Source organism: Plasmodium coatneyi, chromosome 4 (assembly GCF_001680005.1).
Source record: "Plasmodium coatneyi strain Hackeri chromosome 4, complete sequence".
Taxonomy (NCBI): Eukaryota; Apicomplexa; class Aconoidasida; order Haemosporida; family Plasmodiidae; genus Plasmodium; species Plasmodium coatneyi.
In genome coordinates, this window is record NC_033559.1 from 959,213 (window position 1) to 975,004 (window position 15,792).

The 15,792-nt window shown below is 43.6% G+C and overlaps 5 protein-coding genes across 5 annotated transcripts; 3 read left to right on the top strand and 2 right to left on the bottom strand.

Annotated features, from left to right (window-relative positions):
* Window positions 1-492: 492 nt before the first annotated feature.
* On the bottom strand, window positions 493-2,436 carry PCOAH_00008030 (Chromatin assembly factor 1 p55 subunit; the record flags this gene model as incomplete). The annotated part of the gene is made up of 4 exons (XM_020057613.1): window positions 493-597; window positions 763-1,878; window positions 1,989-2,070; window positions 2,237-2,436. 4 exons carry the CDS (start codon window positions 2,434-2,436, stop codon window positions 493-495), a joined length of 1,503 nt encoding a protein of 500 aa, XP_019913201.1.
* A 2,715-nt stretch (window positions 2,437-5,151) lies between these two features.
* On the top strand, window positions 5,152-8,436 carry PCOAH_00008040 (Uncharacterized protein; the record flags this gene model as incomplete). The annotated part of the gene is made up of 1 exon (XM_020057614.1): window positions 5,152-8,436. One exon carries the CDS (start codon window positions 5,152-5,154, stop codon window positions 8,434-8,436), a length of 3,285 nt encoding a protein of 1,094 aa, XP_019913190.1.
* A 417-nt stretch (window positions 8,437-8,853) lies between these two features.
* On the bottom strand, window positions 8,854-12,752 carry PCOAH_00008050 (Uncharacterized protein; the record flags this gene model as incomplete). The annotated part of the gene is made up of 6 exons (XM_020057615.1): window positions 8,854-9,084; window positions 9,256-9,350; window positions 9,630-10,734; window positions 10,901-12,231; window positions 12,402-12,639; window positions 12,744-12,752. The coding sequence occupies 6 exons, from the start codon at window positions 12,750-12,752 to the stop codon at window positions 8,854-8,856; spliced, it is 3,009 nt and encodes a 1,002-aa protein (XP_019913296.1).
* A 545-nt stretch (window positions 12,753-13,297) lies between these two features.
* On the top strand, window positions 13,298-13,697 carry PCOAH_00008060 (Ribosome biogenesis protein Nop10; the record flags this gene model as incomplete). The annotated part of the gene is made up of 2 exons (XM_020057616.1): window positions 13,298-13,429; window positions 13,587-13,697. Coding segments are annotated over 2 exons (243 nt in total), but the record flags the coding sequence as incomplete, so codon positions are not given.
* A 975-nt stretch (window positions 13,698-14,672) lies between these two features.
* PCOAH_00008070 (SF-assemblin/beta giardin domain containing protein) lies at window positions 14,673-15,604 on the top strand (the record flags this gene model as incomplete). Its single annotated transcript, XM_020057617.1, has 2 exons — window positions 14,673-15,392; window positions 15,539-15,604. 2 exons carry the CDS (start codon window positions 14,673-14,675, stop codon window positions 15,602-15,604), a joined length of 786 nt encoding a protein of 261 aa, XP_019913163.1.
* Window positions 15,605-15,792: the final 188 nt, after the last annotated feature.

A 15,792-nucleotide genomic window follows, 5' to 3' on the forward strand; every position in this document is an offset into this window, starting at 1 on the left:
GAAGACGTGCGGAAAAGCCAAACCTGTCCCACGTTAGGACGAAAACACATAGCTGAACGTGGCTCTCCAAAAAAGGGGGTCACACTTTACTGATTACTTTCTGCAAGTTTGCTAATGGTTCGCCAATAAAGTGCATTTGTGAAGTGCCCCTCATCGGATCCTTTTGTGTGCATACATGGGATACGCCACGTCTCCGCACTCCCTTTTTATGTTTGCGCGGTTCGCTTATCGTGCCACTTGTTCATTTTAACACCCGGGCGGATAACCGCGAAGGGGAAGTCATATCAACTTTGATTTTCCCGACATAAATTTCACCAAAAAAAAAAAAAAAAAAAAAAAAAAAAAAAAAAGAATTTCACCCGTGTGAAAAACTGCTTATTGATTACTGATTAACTAAAAAAAAAATTTTAAAAAACAAATGAAGGGTGATGAAGTTGTGCTCGTATGAGTGTGTGATGCGCTGTAGGGATGCATTTCGCATGCGCCTCGTGGCTACTCCACTTCGGTGTCATCGTATGTATCTGAGGCATCCTCGTAGGCCTGCCTGGAGGGCTGCCAGATGTGCAACGTGTTGTCTTCGCTGATGGAGGAGATCATCTGCGTGAAAAGGGAGGGTGAACGAAGTGTGTGTGGTGATGGAGTCATAGACGGGGAGCGGTCCCGACGCTTGTGCCAAATGAACGGCGAGACAGCAGGCCAGGCAAGCTAGCGCTCCTCGCGCTGCGCATCATGCAAAGGTTTGTATAAGAGTTGATAACGCACCATGGAGTAGGACGAGTTGAGGGAGAAGTCCAGGATGTTGGAGGAATGGCCACCGTGAATGAAAATAAGTTCGGGGGGTCCGTCCTGCGAATCCTCGTATGTCTGCTCAATGCCAATTCTGTTTGTGTCAAAAAAATAAATGTACTTATCACTGGAGGAGGAAGACAAAATGCCAGGCTGATATTTGTCCCACTGTAGCTTTATAATGGTTTCCTTGTGGGATATGATCCTGTGCAGAGATTTGTTAGTGTATCGAATATCCCACAAGTCAATTTCCTTGTTCGTGCCACCTGTCGCGAAGATATTTTTATTATGTGGATTCACATCGATGGAGTTTAAGGTACAGTTGGTAGCTTTGATGGAACTCACTGCACTCTTGTTTCTAATGTCGTAAATATGTATGTGTCCGTTATCCGATACGGTCAACACATTGTTGTCCTTCCAGCAGCAATCTTGCAGAGGCACATTGTCATTAAAAAATTTTATCAAAGGGTATATTATTCCTTTGCAGTTTTCGCTGTTCGAACTGGTGCAGGCAAAATCACCACCTCCAGCACCAGTCGTGGTGGACATTCCTCCTCCGCTAGGTACGGTTGCACTGGATGTGATGCCCCCTGCAGCTGGACCGGATGGAACCCCTCCCACGGTACTGCCCGCAACGGATCCGCAAGCACTCCCACTAACAGGCGGAGGAGCCACATTCGAACTGCTCGTCGCACAGGAAGCACTTGCATTTATATCCCATATACATAAATACGAATCATCACCGCAGGAAGAAATTAAATTGTTATCTACACCCCATTGAATTCCCCACCCCTGGTACAGGTGACCCTTAAGTGTATAATCAAACGTCACAACGGAATTACTTTTCCCTTCATTTTCTTCATACTTGTAGTTACTTAAATTTAATATGTTGATATTTCCATCGGAGGAAAAGCAGGCAATCACATCCTTGTTTTGGGGACTACAAGTAATTTTGTTAATTTCACATTCGTGGTAAATTTTGTTTTTCATTTTGAAATTTTTGCTCGTGTCGTTGGAGGTGTTGTGTCGGTAATTGTTTATCTTTTCGTAGTACAGGTTGGAGTGGGACAACTCTTCACTTGGGAGGTTCACCTGAGGGGAAAAATGGCGGGGTGGGCATTTACGGAAAGTTGCTTCAATTTGTGACGATTTACTGCTGTACAGTTGGTGTCTTTTCCCTTTTTCCCTCCGTGCTTGCTTACCTCCAGAATCAATATGTAGTTGTTTTTCTCCGTGGTGTAGGTACCCAGGATGAGGTCCTGGTTGTAAACATCATCGTCACTCCTAAGATTTTGATAAGGGGGGGAGAAGCGGCGTGATAGACGGACAGGCAAAAAAAAAAAATAAATAAATAAAATGCACTTCGTTAGGATCACACATCCATGGGGTGCTGTTCGCATGGGTGTGGCTTGCGACGCAACCTCTGATCAGGCCTCTACCCGTGACCTACCTGCACACGTTGGGCACCCACTCGATAAAGAGCGAGGGCCATTCGCACGTGTATATCATAATCACATTGTAAAGCAGGAGGGTGTTGTACTGCCAGTACTTGTGGTTGTCCACACTGGAATTCACGTAGTTGTGTTTTGCCTCCTCATTTTGGCTGTTAAGGTCATTTAGGGCGTTCACGTGGTTCCCCTGCTTTTTCATTTTTTTTCACGTTCTGGTTGGAACATGTGCGTAAGGGTAGGCAAGTGTGTGTAAGTGTGTGCGTATGCAAACTGTTACATAGTTTGTTAGACGTGCACACCTGCCTACACGGACTAACGGACAATCGGACGAACTGACGCCTCAACGAATTTCCCACAAGGATACGATTCGATAGAGGTTCACATTCTATCACGCATGAAAGGCGAAAATCGAAAAAAAAAAAAAAAAAAAAAAAAACTAAACAATACAAGTACGCAGAAGGAGTAAGCATGTGAATATCAAAAGCTAAACTGCTACGCATGCGTGGCGTAACTGCGATGTAGCCCCACGTTCCAGCCGCAATGCACCTGCGACGTAACTGAGGGGGACGTGTAAAATTAGCAAAAGGGAACTCTCCATTTCCTGAAACATTACTCCCTTCACATTAAATCTTTTCTTTGCTATTATCACCTTTGGCAAAAAAAAGGAAGAACAGAAGGTTTTATCTTTTGCATAAAGAAGCAAAGAAACGAAAACGAATGACTCACATTTTTATATGTACATATTCCTTGTGGTATTTTTCCGCTCTCTTAATCTGTTTTTTTTTTTTTTTCCCCCTTTTTTTTCGCATTTATTTTTATTATCTTCCCCTTTCGCAGGGAGAAATACAAACAATGGTTACGATCACCCGAACAATGTTAGCGTTAGTGGCACAATTTTTGCGTGCCCATTTTTACACGCACATAATGTTATGTACCTCCTCCATCTGGTCATTTTCTTGTGTGTTTTTTCCTTGTGCAAATAATTTGCATTTTGAGGGATTGCACAGAGGAAAAAAAAAAAAAGCGAAAAAAAATGTGTTTGCCGTTCATCGGTTAACCTTCAGGGACGACTGCTTTAAGGTTCAGTGGCTGGGAAGTTACCCGTTCAATGTTTAGGCCTTATGTTTCCCTTTAATGGATAATGTTCGCAGGGTGAATAATCTCCTCACACAGGAGAAAGCCTTTCATCCTTGCTGCTTCCTTCCACGTGGAACGTTCATTGGGGGGTCCCCACCACTCCAAGTGACGGGAAAGAATGGAGGTACCCATTTTGTATGCCTCGCGAATTGTGTGTTCATGAAGTGTATGCTTGGCACACCTTGGAGAAGGGAACTGCGACGAACGCGGCAGCGCACCCAGGCGAAGTTGCCAAATTCGAGTGCGGCAAACTTCAGTCAACTTTGCCTCCGTTCGACGGGAACTTATGCAGTTATAGGGGTGTGTGCAGGGAACCCGCCTTTGCATACACCATGCAACTCCTCTCCGACGCGGGATTTCCAATCGGCACAACCGTACGGTTGCATATGTCCTTACTGAGCTGGGAACTCTGTCACCTTTGGGAAACACTTCTAAACCAGCTCGGTTAAGTTTTTCCATCACAAGTTGGAAGAACAAATGCATAACTTCGGTTATGGGCCGAGGGAACCTCACCGAAGAAACTGCCACTTGATAGCTCCCCATTTGGCTGTTTCAAATATCCTCATTTTTATTTTCCACGTGTTAACACGCCAGAAAAAAAAAACAATAAAAATACAAACAAACAAACGAACAAGCAAATTCTGCAAGGTCGTCATTCCCCATGCCTGCTATCCATTTCACCCCACGGCAGGAACAATTTAAAAAAAAACAAAAACAAAAAGCAAATAAAATGATCCACTCATCATTTAATATCTCCCTCCAAGTGGAACACTTCGGGGAGGAATCATTTCCAACCCGTTTGGTGAAAGTCACAGTTGGGGCGTCGCTGCACGAAAAATGGGGTTGAGCTACCCCGCCGTGGGGGACTGTTCTGTTATGTTAATGGTTCTCCGGGAATGGGTGAAGTAGATTGGACAAACGTGTTTACCGTTTATGGGTGGGGAAAATTGCCCAATAAGCTCGCCACTACCCTGTCGTTGCGTCGTTATTCATCTGCTTGCCCATTTTGACTTTTCCCCCATCGCCGTCCGATCCGTTAACGCAGAGGAGGAACCCCTCTACAATACTTTTGAGTGTGCGGATGATGCACAAAAGGGGGTCACACAGGAACAAAAGAACCACGCATAAAAGCAGAAATGCTATTTTATGAATTTTGGAAAAATAAATAGCCACTCGTCTCTACCGAACTTCACTATTAAGGAAGTGACAGACGTGGAGACCGATGCACGAGTAGGTCTCGCAAAGTATTTTTTCCTCCCCTACGGAAAAAAAAAAAAATTCCCGTTCACTCTATCTTCAATTCGCTTAATGAAAAAAAGAAAAGAAACAACATCGCCGATGCGAATGAATCCCCGTGGCATACTCTAAAGCGCAGGTATATACTATGTGTCACTGTCTATGAGCGAGCATCTCCTCTCTCTACTTCCGGTAGCCCCCCCCCACATGTGCACACCTCGATCAGAGGCGCGTAGTGGGGTTAAAAAAAGCGCGAAAAAAAAAAAAAAAAAATGAATGAGCCAAAGAGCGAGGCAACGGATAAGTAGGGAGAAAAATACGTCGCTCATAGGAAGGATTCCACGTGCGTATAGGCAAAGATGGATAAGGGAACGAATGGGCCACTGCGCTCATAGTGAAGGTGTCCTAACGTAGTGCTGGCGGACAGCTAACCGAGCCCGCCCTGGGAAGACCCAGCGTGGCCGTGACGAAGAGTCTCAAATTCGCACAAGGTACACATCCCAGGGAATTCCCCTTCTGCGGATTCGACCTACCCAACAGAATGAACGAAAATAAAAAGTTGGATATCATTCGGAGCATGCTGCACACCCTACTGGGGGATTCGGACAAAGAAAGAAAAGACGAAAATGATATAGACGAGGATGTAGCAGACGAAAATAATAATCCACTGCACTGCCCCCCACGAGGTGACCACCGCAACGTTTGCAATAACACAGAGAAGGAACAAAAGGAGAGAAACAATTTGAAGAAAAAGTATGTAGAGAAATCCAAAGAAGTAATATCTTTTTACAGAAATTACATGAACAAGTCAGAACAAAAAGAGCTGGAAAAATATGCCAATCTTTACGACATCGTTTTAAATAATTCCTTCGAACATACAGAAAGGGACAGCATAGACACGTACATGTATTGTAACGTCTTCCCTATGTTAAAAAAAACGTTTGACGCATTCGTTGTCTATGTAGCCAAATTAAATGAACACAAATATGATGAAAGTTACACAAAAGTTATAAAAAATTTTGACCCAATTTTATTGTTCTCTCAATATATTATACGCTTGACGGATGAAGACTTTTCGCAAAGTGATAAGGAGAACAGTTTGTTTGAAGAGGAGCTTAGTGGATGTTTCTCTCCAGGGGGAGATTTCCAAAAGAAGGGAACTCTCGAATTGGACAAACTTATACATGATCAGTGCTTCGTTACCACTGGTGAGATGCCCACCAATGGAATTGACCTTGACCCTACTCGTGGGAAAAAAAAAGACGCAGAATTGACACAAGTGGAAAAAGAAATTAACGATTTTTACAACAACTATGATATGGTGGAGGAAGAGAATAAATTGAAGAGGACGCAAAAAAGGAGGGACATTTTGAAGTCCATTTATAGCAAGAAAAACGTCTTAACAGCTGATGAAATAGCCTTGTATAATTCCTACTATGAGGAGCGTATAAAAGTAAGGGGTAAGAAGGTGCTAACAGGTAGACGCGATTCATCACTCATCCTGAACTTCGCTGCGACCAACTCGTTTGGAAATGTCGCTGTGGCGCCTAATGCGTTTAACATAACTCTCGATTTGGAGGAGGCGAGAGGGGGGAAATGTGATGATGCAAATAGTGGTGAACTCCAGGTTAAGGAGAAGGGTCACCCCAACGTGAACCCCCCTTGCGATGACCACCCAGATGGAGTGGGTGAAAACCTGGATGAGCTAATCAAACAACTGGAACGAAGAGAAAGCTCCTACTTCGAAAAGAGGATCCACTTTGTGCTAGACAAATGGGTGCGAGAAGAAGACGGACGCAGACTCATAATCAACCAAAAGGATAAAATAAAACTAATCTTCGATGAATTTAAAAAGAAAAACTACACCATCACAGATAAAGACATCATTCCATTGCTATTCTTCATAGACAAAAAATTATTTCTAAATTATACCCTTGTGCACCAGTACAATTTTAACAACTTCCACTACATATTTTTTCTGCACTCATCTTTCTACTGTTCCGATACGAATAGTATTACGTTTGAAGAATTGTGGACTTTCCTTGTTTCTAACTTGCCTCTAAATTCCCACTTGTATAAGGAAGACATTTTAATTGGGCTGGAGAAATTTTACAGAAAAAAAAAAATGGTCCGAAATTTTCAGTTCACCATTACTTTTGTGAAGAACTTCCTTCTCTTTCTACTTATGGACATGTTTTTATTCCTTTCTCGTTTTGTCAAGCAGGAGTTAAGTCACCACCCCGTTGGGCCTCTTAGAGGAAGCGAGAACCTTGGGGGTATTTCCCTAGCAGGCAATTTTTACCTCCATATGGACTCCCTTTCGCCTTTTTTCTCCTCTTCGGAGGGTTCCTCCACTGAGACGTTTTCCTCCATGGGGAAGTTTCGCTCAGTTTGTGCATACCCCTCCGTGCATCAAGACAGCAGCACCCAAGTAATAGACGGGGGGGATGTCCTCCCTGAGAACAACCCATCCCAGAAAACACTTCCACCGTTTACCCCCAACGAAGATGAACAACTGGAACACAATCACAGTGAGAATAATCCACAAACGTTGCACACCGAGGGGTGCGTGAAAAGAAATCTACTTCTCCACCTGCTGATGCTCCTCTGGGGAATCAACATAAAGATGGATGGGCTGCAAGAGGAGGTTCTCATTTCGGATGAATTGTCCACCGATATGGAGGGGGAAGCGGCGGACACGATAGACACGGTGGATGCGGTGGATGTGGATGACGCTCTTGGGCAGCCTGCCTTGGCGAAACCATACGAAGACGCACCTGCTCCAGAGGGAGGCGGCAAACCGTTACACAGACGGGCCCACCAACAGATTTACCCACATAGCAAAAAGAACGCACACGAATGCACCTGCAAAAGTGACGGGGAAATAGCAAAAAAAGGAATTCCGAACAGATTTTCAAAAAGAGTTCCACCCCAAAAAAGGAGCCTGTCAACGGACGGATGGAACAAACAGTACAGGTTGAAAAAAACATCAGTGGAAGACGCAATTAGAAGTAAGAAAAAAATAAATGAAGACGAATTAGAAGAAGAAAAAAACAGGAAAGAAAAAAAACGCACTCACAATATGTATACATTACGAAAAAAATATAAAAAAAAAAATTATAAAAAAAAACTCTCCATTTTGGTGCACTCTATTGTTAAAAATATTAAGCCGAGGAAAAAAAATTATTACAATAAGCTCCTTCAAATGCTGAATGGAGGTGCGAAGAAGAAAGTCTTTTGGGACCTTTTTCTTTTCCCATTGGAGGGTTACGATCAATTTACCACAGAGCATGATATAGGATGGGCACTGCACGGTGTAGACAGCACCGCGACCATGAGCACTGATGGGCATTCGACATTCCGTGAAAACGCAAGCGGCGGGGGAAGTAACAACCATTTAGGTGGTAGCTTAGACGGTCGCCACTCTTTCAGAAGCACCAATTCATTGACCACCCCCTGCGGAATGCACACGTTTAATGGAGGAGAAGGAGACCCCTCCAAAATACCCTTCTTCCCAGAAGATGAAATTTTCCCGCAAGTGGAAAATTTCATTCAAACGTACATCAAAAAGAAAAGGAAAAGGAAGTCTTCCGACGGGGATCACAAAATGGGGGACACAACAATGGAGGAAGTAAAATCAAGTGCTTCTTCCAAAAAAAGTAACGACTCATCCATCCGCCTCCTGTGCAGCTTCAGACTGTACAAAAAAAAATTCCTCAATAAATTTACAACGGAGCATATCTACCTGCTACTCCTTTTTGTGTGTTACGTTAACAAAACCATGGACTCCTTTTTCCTGCGGCGCGCAGGCACCAAGGGGAAATGAAGTTACCACCCTCACGCAACGCTATGGACGCATCCTCTTCGCGTTTCACTTTTCCGCTTTACCTATTTTTCTTTTTTTTTTTTTTTGTTCCTTTCGTCGACTCGAAAAAAAAAGAAAATAAAAAAAGGATGTACTCTGTCTGGCGCACTAACCCGTGTTTCTCATTTGTAAAGTCAAAAAAAGGGAAAAAAAGATGCCATCTTTTTTAAATATAAATATATTCCCGCTTATAGAGACCCACACGTCGATAGTCCACATGGACAAGTTTTTAATCACCTAACGGTTGGAAAGTTGGGATGCCCCCGTAGGGAGGTGCACATGACAGGTTAATCAGCGTCCTATTCTTCGCTCCCTTTTGGGACATACCACTTCTTAACCTCGGCATACGTCTCCACATCCACCATCGCACAGCGCGAACTAAAATATAAACTTAATGCCTCCATTTATGAACAGATTTTCCTTGTACATGTGGGAGAACAAGAGAAAGTACATGTAGCTAGTGACCCACTTGGAGAGAAGAATGTTCTTCTCGTACTTCCTTATGATGAAAGGAATTTTGTTATTTTTTATGGTCGAACAGTGGTTTTTAATTAAATTCACGACATCGTTGTAGTCCAGTATTTCCTTCTCGTCACACTCTTCTTCGATCTGCATGGTGGAGTCGAAAATATTACCGAGGTGTGTACAGTGGAAGGGTAGTGTGCCGTCTGTGCACCAGCTCAATCAGCGCATCGAAAAGACATCCACTCCTCCGCACGAATTCAGCAGGGGGAGCAAATCGCAATGCGGTTTGGTCTACCCAGTTTTTGCGCTAATTACCAGATTCGCCAAGTCATAAATTATGCTGTCGATGAACTGCAGGGGCAGCTTGTTCTTCCAGTTGACTAGCCAACTTTCGGTGGGTACCCAGTGATCTGCATAAACGGAAAGGGAAAAAAAAAAAAAAAGGCAGTAATGTGTGCAAAAATAAGTAGCGATGTGTCCACTTTGGCTAGCTGACTTCGGAAATGGCTAGCCGGGGGAAAAAAAAAAAATTCGCAGCGATGTGTGCAATTTGGCTAGCTCCAAAACGAGAAAAAAAAATTACAAAATATTGCAATGAGTAATAACTGCACAATGGCCCCAATGCACCATTCCCTGCGGGGCGACGCACGACCTAGTTCCCATTGGGGTAGACCAAATAGGAGACTCACCAGCCGGGGGGGTGGAGACAGAAAGGCAGTTATCCTTTAACATCTGGTCCAAGTTGTGAATGGAGAAAAAGACGTCCTTGTTCTTTATGATCATGTAAATCAAATTGTAGTTATCATTTAAGTTGTGCGATAGGATGTTGTTTATAAAATCCAGCATAAGAAAAAGTGAATAATAATGATGTTGGGATGAGAGGAGCCATTCCTTTTTTAAAACTTTTTTTAAAATATTAATTATGCTCTCGCAGGAGTAGGTGTTCATGGACTTGATGTAAACGCTGACATTCGTCAGGATGGTAATGGACATATCGATAATTCGCTCGAACTTTAGAAAAAAAATGTTGTCATTGATCAGCATGCATAAGGTGTACACTAGGAAGTCCACGTAGGAGTCAAACTGGTAGACGTTTCTTAGCGGGAACTTCACCTTAATTTTCTGGTCGTACTTTTGGTTGAGGTTTTTGCAAATGGTTGCGTTGGATGACACCTTCAGGATTATGAAAAGGCAAATGTAAATCAGGCCGTCTATTTTGCGTACGTTGAACTCGTCGCACTTGCCCGACTGGTTGAAGCTTCCGTTGTGGTAGACGTGCGGTTGTTCGTCGTAGTTGTTTGTGTTGGGCGGGTTGCTTATGTTAGTGGTGGTGTCTGCGGCTGTGTCCACGGTTGTGGTAACGGTCATACCGACTGCCTTCTCGCGTTTGCGCAGGTCGGCCAGAGCTTGCATTTCTCGTTTCCGCTGATGATTAAAGCAGACCAGTATGTACAGAATGTAAAAGAGGAACAAGCTGCTATTGTGGTCTTTCATGTGCCTAATAAACAGCCGATTGTTATCCATCAAGTGCCACAGAAGACACAAATAATTGTGAAGAAACAAAACCTGCTCCTCATAATGCTCGTAGTACAGCTTGTAACTTATCAGTATGTTTAACGCTCCTTTGTAAATGTACGAAATATCGTTTATGTCTAACTTACGCAGCATTTCTTGGTACACATTATTGGAGCGCAGTTTTCTGGACTTCTTTTGCTTTTTTAAAAAATCGTAGTAATAGTCCCTATTTGTGTTTTTCCCCTTTGGATTAATTTCGTTTAAGTAAAATTTTCGTTTCTTCATAAGGTGCTCGAGTTGTGGAAATTTTTTTTTTTTTTTTTTTTTTTTTTTCACAACTGTTCAGGTAGCCATTTTGTCCTGCGTCTGTGCACGTGCTTGATGAGTTGCATGATCCCTCCGAGGAATCATCAAGGATGATAAAATCAGCATGTGAATTCGCGACCGTTTCGTTGATTCTTTGTTCGTCCTTTTCGGGAAGGTGCTCCTCCCCCTTTGTGCTTTTATCCGTGTCTGACTTGCCCTCTTCACCACTTTCGCCATGAGTTACCAGCGTGTCGTCCCACTTGATTGGTTCTTTTCCGCTCTGATTTAGCGACTGGGTGCTGCTGCTACTTCGGAGGGAGGCATCCCCCCCGTGTTCTCCTCCTATGTGCTCTTCTCCCCCTTGTGCGACGCTGTAGAAGTACCTGGTCGCGCCTCTCAGGTAGTGCACCCTCTTGTCGTCCTCCAAAACAAACGGACTAAAATCAATCAGCAAGTTCAAAATGTGAATGCACAAATTGTAAAACTCCAAATAGCTATTATCATAAAAATAAAAACTAAAATAATTAAATTCATTGTCATATATGACGGTCAGGAGGGAAAAAAAAAAATTTGCAGTATAGTAAACTTCCCCACTTGTAAAAAGAAAAAGAAAAAAATTCTTCTCTTTTAGGTACTTGCTTTCGTCTAAATATACATACGAGCTTAACAGGATTAGGAGGCACTTTAAAATAGCGCTTCTGTTTTTTATTAATTCCAGGTTTATATCGTTACTGTGTGGGGGTGCTACATCGACGCTGCTTGGGTTCCTCTTTAAAGGAGTCGTCGTCATCTCATCTGCCTTTTGACATTTTAAGCAGATTTCACCGTTTGATATTTCATAACTTGGGTTTGCTTCCCCAGGGGAGATGGTACTAGCATTTCCGCTGTCACAGACGTCTGAGCAGTTGGGGCCCAGTTTGGCGTGTTTTCCATCGCCGACGCCACTAACGCTATCACAATCGTCCTTGCCTACAACCAGTGGTGCACTCCCTTCTTTACCATTTATTACATGCTCACCACCATGTTCACACTTTTCGCTTCCCAGCTCGTCTTGTCCACTCCTCTCATATTTGACTCTCTGATGAATGCAAAACTTGTGCAACCATAGTTTTCTTACATCCACTGTGTTTACAGGCAGGGAGGAGATGCCCTTCAGTTGGTTGGCATCCTCCAGGTCGTCTGCATTGTCGGAACCCTTTGCGTGGTCTGTAACGACCGTGGCATCGCCCCCTCCTCCTCCCTGAATACATATACCTTCCGTGAACAAGGCGAGAAGGAAAAAGTTGTACAGGTGGAGAATGAGCACATTGCTCGTGCATGCGTAGTTCGGTTGGACGGGGCACTCTACACGATTTTCTCTCCACAGCAAATCGAAAACCTCCTTTTTGTGGCAGTTATATTGTAACACTGGGAGCAGCATAAGGCATATGTTTACACACGCTTTGCAATCATCTAGGCATTCCGTAGAACCTGTCAGTGGGTGGGGGAAATGGATAACAATACGTGTTGTTATGGTATAGTTTACTACAAAGAGGGTAGAGGTTACCCTGATTGTTTGCTCTCTACTAAGGTACACTGTCAGAAAAGATTTAGCTCGACCAATATATGTATGTTGTGAGCGCCACCATCGATATACTCACCCTTTAGTATCAACTTTTGCAACGTGTTTATCAAAAAATTGAAAAAAATTCTGACACATTTTTCATCGTCTAAGACCCTTTTACATAAGGAGAAGTCCTCCTGGTTGTGTAGGCTCCTACCCAAGGATGACAGTTCGCCGTACAACTCGACGTCGTTCCATTTTTCGCCATTCGCCTTCTCCAACAGGGATATTATCCTTTTGCTGTTATTTTGACCCATCAGTGCTGCTACATATGGCTACTGGTCGGGGGTTTGCGTCGTGAAAAAAGGGGGAACAAAAAAAGCACCCACGTGGACCAGGCGTATTAACATAGATGAAGGTTCATCCTTCTGGGACATACCACGGGCATGCCTTTCACACCTGACAGAGGGAAACGCTTTATCCTGCATTCCGCAAGTGCAAATGTGGGCAGAGTAGAAAGGAGGCACATTCACGTTGTAAAACCCCGCAGGGCAGTGGTAACCATGGAGGAGATAAAAATCAGCGAAACTCACTTTACTACGCAATGCACATGATTGCATTTTCGAGATGAGCGTGGAGAGGCTGCCCTATTTTGTGTGCCCCGAAAGGCTTTAGGGTATGCGCGGCGGGCTAGAAAAAAATAGCCCAAAAAGGGGGCGCAAAAAAAAAAAAAAAAAAAAAAAAAAGAACAAAAAAAAGAACAAAAAAAAAAAGAAGTAAAAAAAAGATCAAACAAAGTCACAAAAAAAAAAAAGCGAAAATAATTCGAGTAAAAATAATTCCGAAAAAACGCAAAAGGAACCAATAAAACAGCGTCACTTAAGGAGCCAACCAGATTCCAGGATAAACCGCAAAGGATTGTTTCCTTTTTTCCCCTTTGAACTTTTTTACTCGATAGTTTGCATGCCCCCGCGGTATCATTTCAAGTAGCAGAGTTCCCACAACATATTTGAGTGCAGCGGCTTGAGTATTTTTATCCCAATAGAGTCACATGACTGGTCGAAGAAAATGTATATGCTAAGGTATTATTTGGACGCCAATGGGAAGAGGGTATACACGGTGAAGGTAAGGAGGAGAGAGGCCCTTCGCGTCGGACCTGGCGAGCAGTGCGGCTGCAACGTTGCTATTGCATTCGCGCGACAGGTTCACAAAGTTACATTTTCCATTTGTCGTTTTTCATTTTTGCCATTTTTTATTTTCCATTTTTTCGTTTTCCCCTCAGCCCGTGGTCGATGGGAAGGTGACCTTCTCGGCCCACCCCTGCCGATTCTCGCCGGACGACAAGTTCTCCTCCCAAAGGGTAGCCCTCAAGAAGAGATTCAACCTGTTGTAAGGTGTGGGGAGGAGGAGCATCCATTTGTGTCTATACGAATGGGTGCTCGAAGCTGCACCTGCAAATGGAGTTTCCACGTGGGGGAACAAAACGCCCGTATTAAAAGGGAGAAGGACGGAAGAGAAGTGGTGCTAGGGAGAAGACCCTGTGAAGTAAAAGAATTGTAACATAATATTGTGTATACATATATATATAACCCCCCATGAGTTGCATTCATACGCGCCGCAGAACCGTTCGCAACTGCTGGAGCAGTCTTCACGTGTGTAGCTTGATTTTGCAGCTCGCACGATAGACCCAGTGCAAGTTATCGTTCAACCGTATGCTGCATTTGCGCATGCTTTAATTTTTTCCCAAAAATTGTGTACACGGCAGGGCGATTCGCCCTTTTACCTTTTTTTTAAAAAAAAACAACAAACATTTGCAACAGTTAATTTGTGAAAAAGCTTAAATTAACGGAGTGTTAACGGAGCTATGCAATGCTTCGCAGCACTAGGGGGAGTTCCCCCCCAAAAAAAAAAAAAAAAATTTAAATGGCATCCCACCAAGTGCACAACTGAAAAGACGATACGGATAAGTCACTGCACATATTTTTTTTTTTTTTTTTTTAAGTATTTACAACGATTGTTTGGCGAAAAGGAGGAAAACAAAATGCGATCCTTTTTTTTTTTTTTTTATTTTTCCTTTTCTGGTCCTTTCACTTTTGCTAGTGAATAATTGTGCGCCATTTAAGACAGACATTTTTTGCAGTGATTGGGAACGCGACTTGTCCGGGTGGTAATTAGGGTAACTAAAGGAGGTCGCACATTCTTCTCCGCCACGCATACGTGCAGCAGGACTTCGCGTGTGTGGTTTTTTCCCTTTCCAGGTGAAGCATACGCAAAAGGCTAATAGGCAGAACTAGCCAGACTTACACCACCGAAAGGCACAACTACCGAGACGGACTCCGCTAATAGTGCCACCTCCGAGACTGCTACAATGCGCCAGCGCAGCAGCAGCTCGTGCGTATCCGACGGGCATGGTGCATACAGCCTGCACTCTCAGCGAACAATGGCGGACACGCACTTCTTCGCAGAATCGAATGTCCTGGACGACCCCAGGGAGACCACCAACTCGTACAAAGAAATCAAATACGACTTGCTCCGCATAGAAAGGAATATCAACATAGAGGTACGCAAAAGAATCGAAGCAAATAAAAACATCCAACAGTTAATTGAGCACACAGCAAATGACATGATCAACAACGTACTTAACAAAATAACAACAAAAATAGAAAACATATCCTTCGACCTCGACAAAATTATAAAAAAATGTGATGAGTTGGAAAAACTTGTGGGACAGATTAAGGTAACATTGCCTACCAAAATACAAACGGAAATGATGAGCTTGAAAAGGGAAGTGTCAGACTTTTTTATCATACTAAACAAATACGCCAACAATAGAAAGAAGAGAAATAATGTGCTGTTCACGAAGATGGAAAATATGAATGCCTATGTGACAAATAAAATACACAGCGAAGTTTCCTTTACGGATGAGGACTTTCTTTTTTTTCGAAAAGAGAGTGCCAAGCTGCTTGTTCATGACTCGGAGGATGAGCAGGGCTTTAAGGATGCCTTTCTGCAGGAGGTGGAGGAGATTCGGGACGCCCTCGCCCTCACCGTTAAGGCGCGAGAGCAATCCGACGACGACATCATCCAGGTGGGTATTAGCATGAACTGCCTTGCGATGTCATCCCATGTGATGCTGTGCCACTTTGCATTCCCTTTTCCCAACAAATGCGTTTCATTCATTCATTAATCGATCCATTAATGTGTCTTTTTTTTCTTTCCACTTCACACCAACAGGCGATGAATAAATACACGAGTGTCCTACAGAAGGCGCTGCAGTCCGTCATCACGAGCGGTCACTAAGGGAGGGGTGGCCGTCCCACTATTCAAGTGGGTCCCTTTTGAGTCACCACCCCTTCCCTTTCCCCCGATCAGTTCGAGGAGATGCCTAAACGTGTAACAGACCCACTGGAGCAACGTGTGTGTACATGTGCATACGCCCAATAGTTTTCCCGTCCCGCAGCAGGTGTACTATACGTTACGGGGGTGAA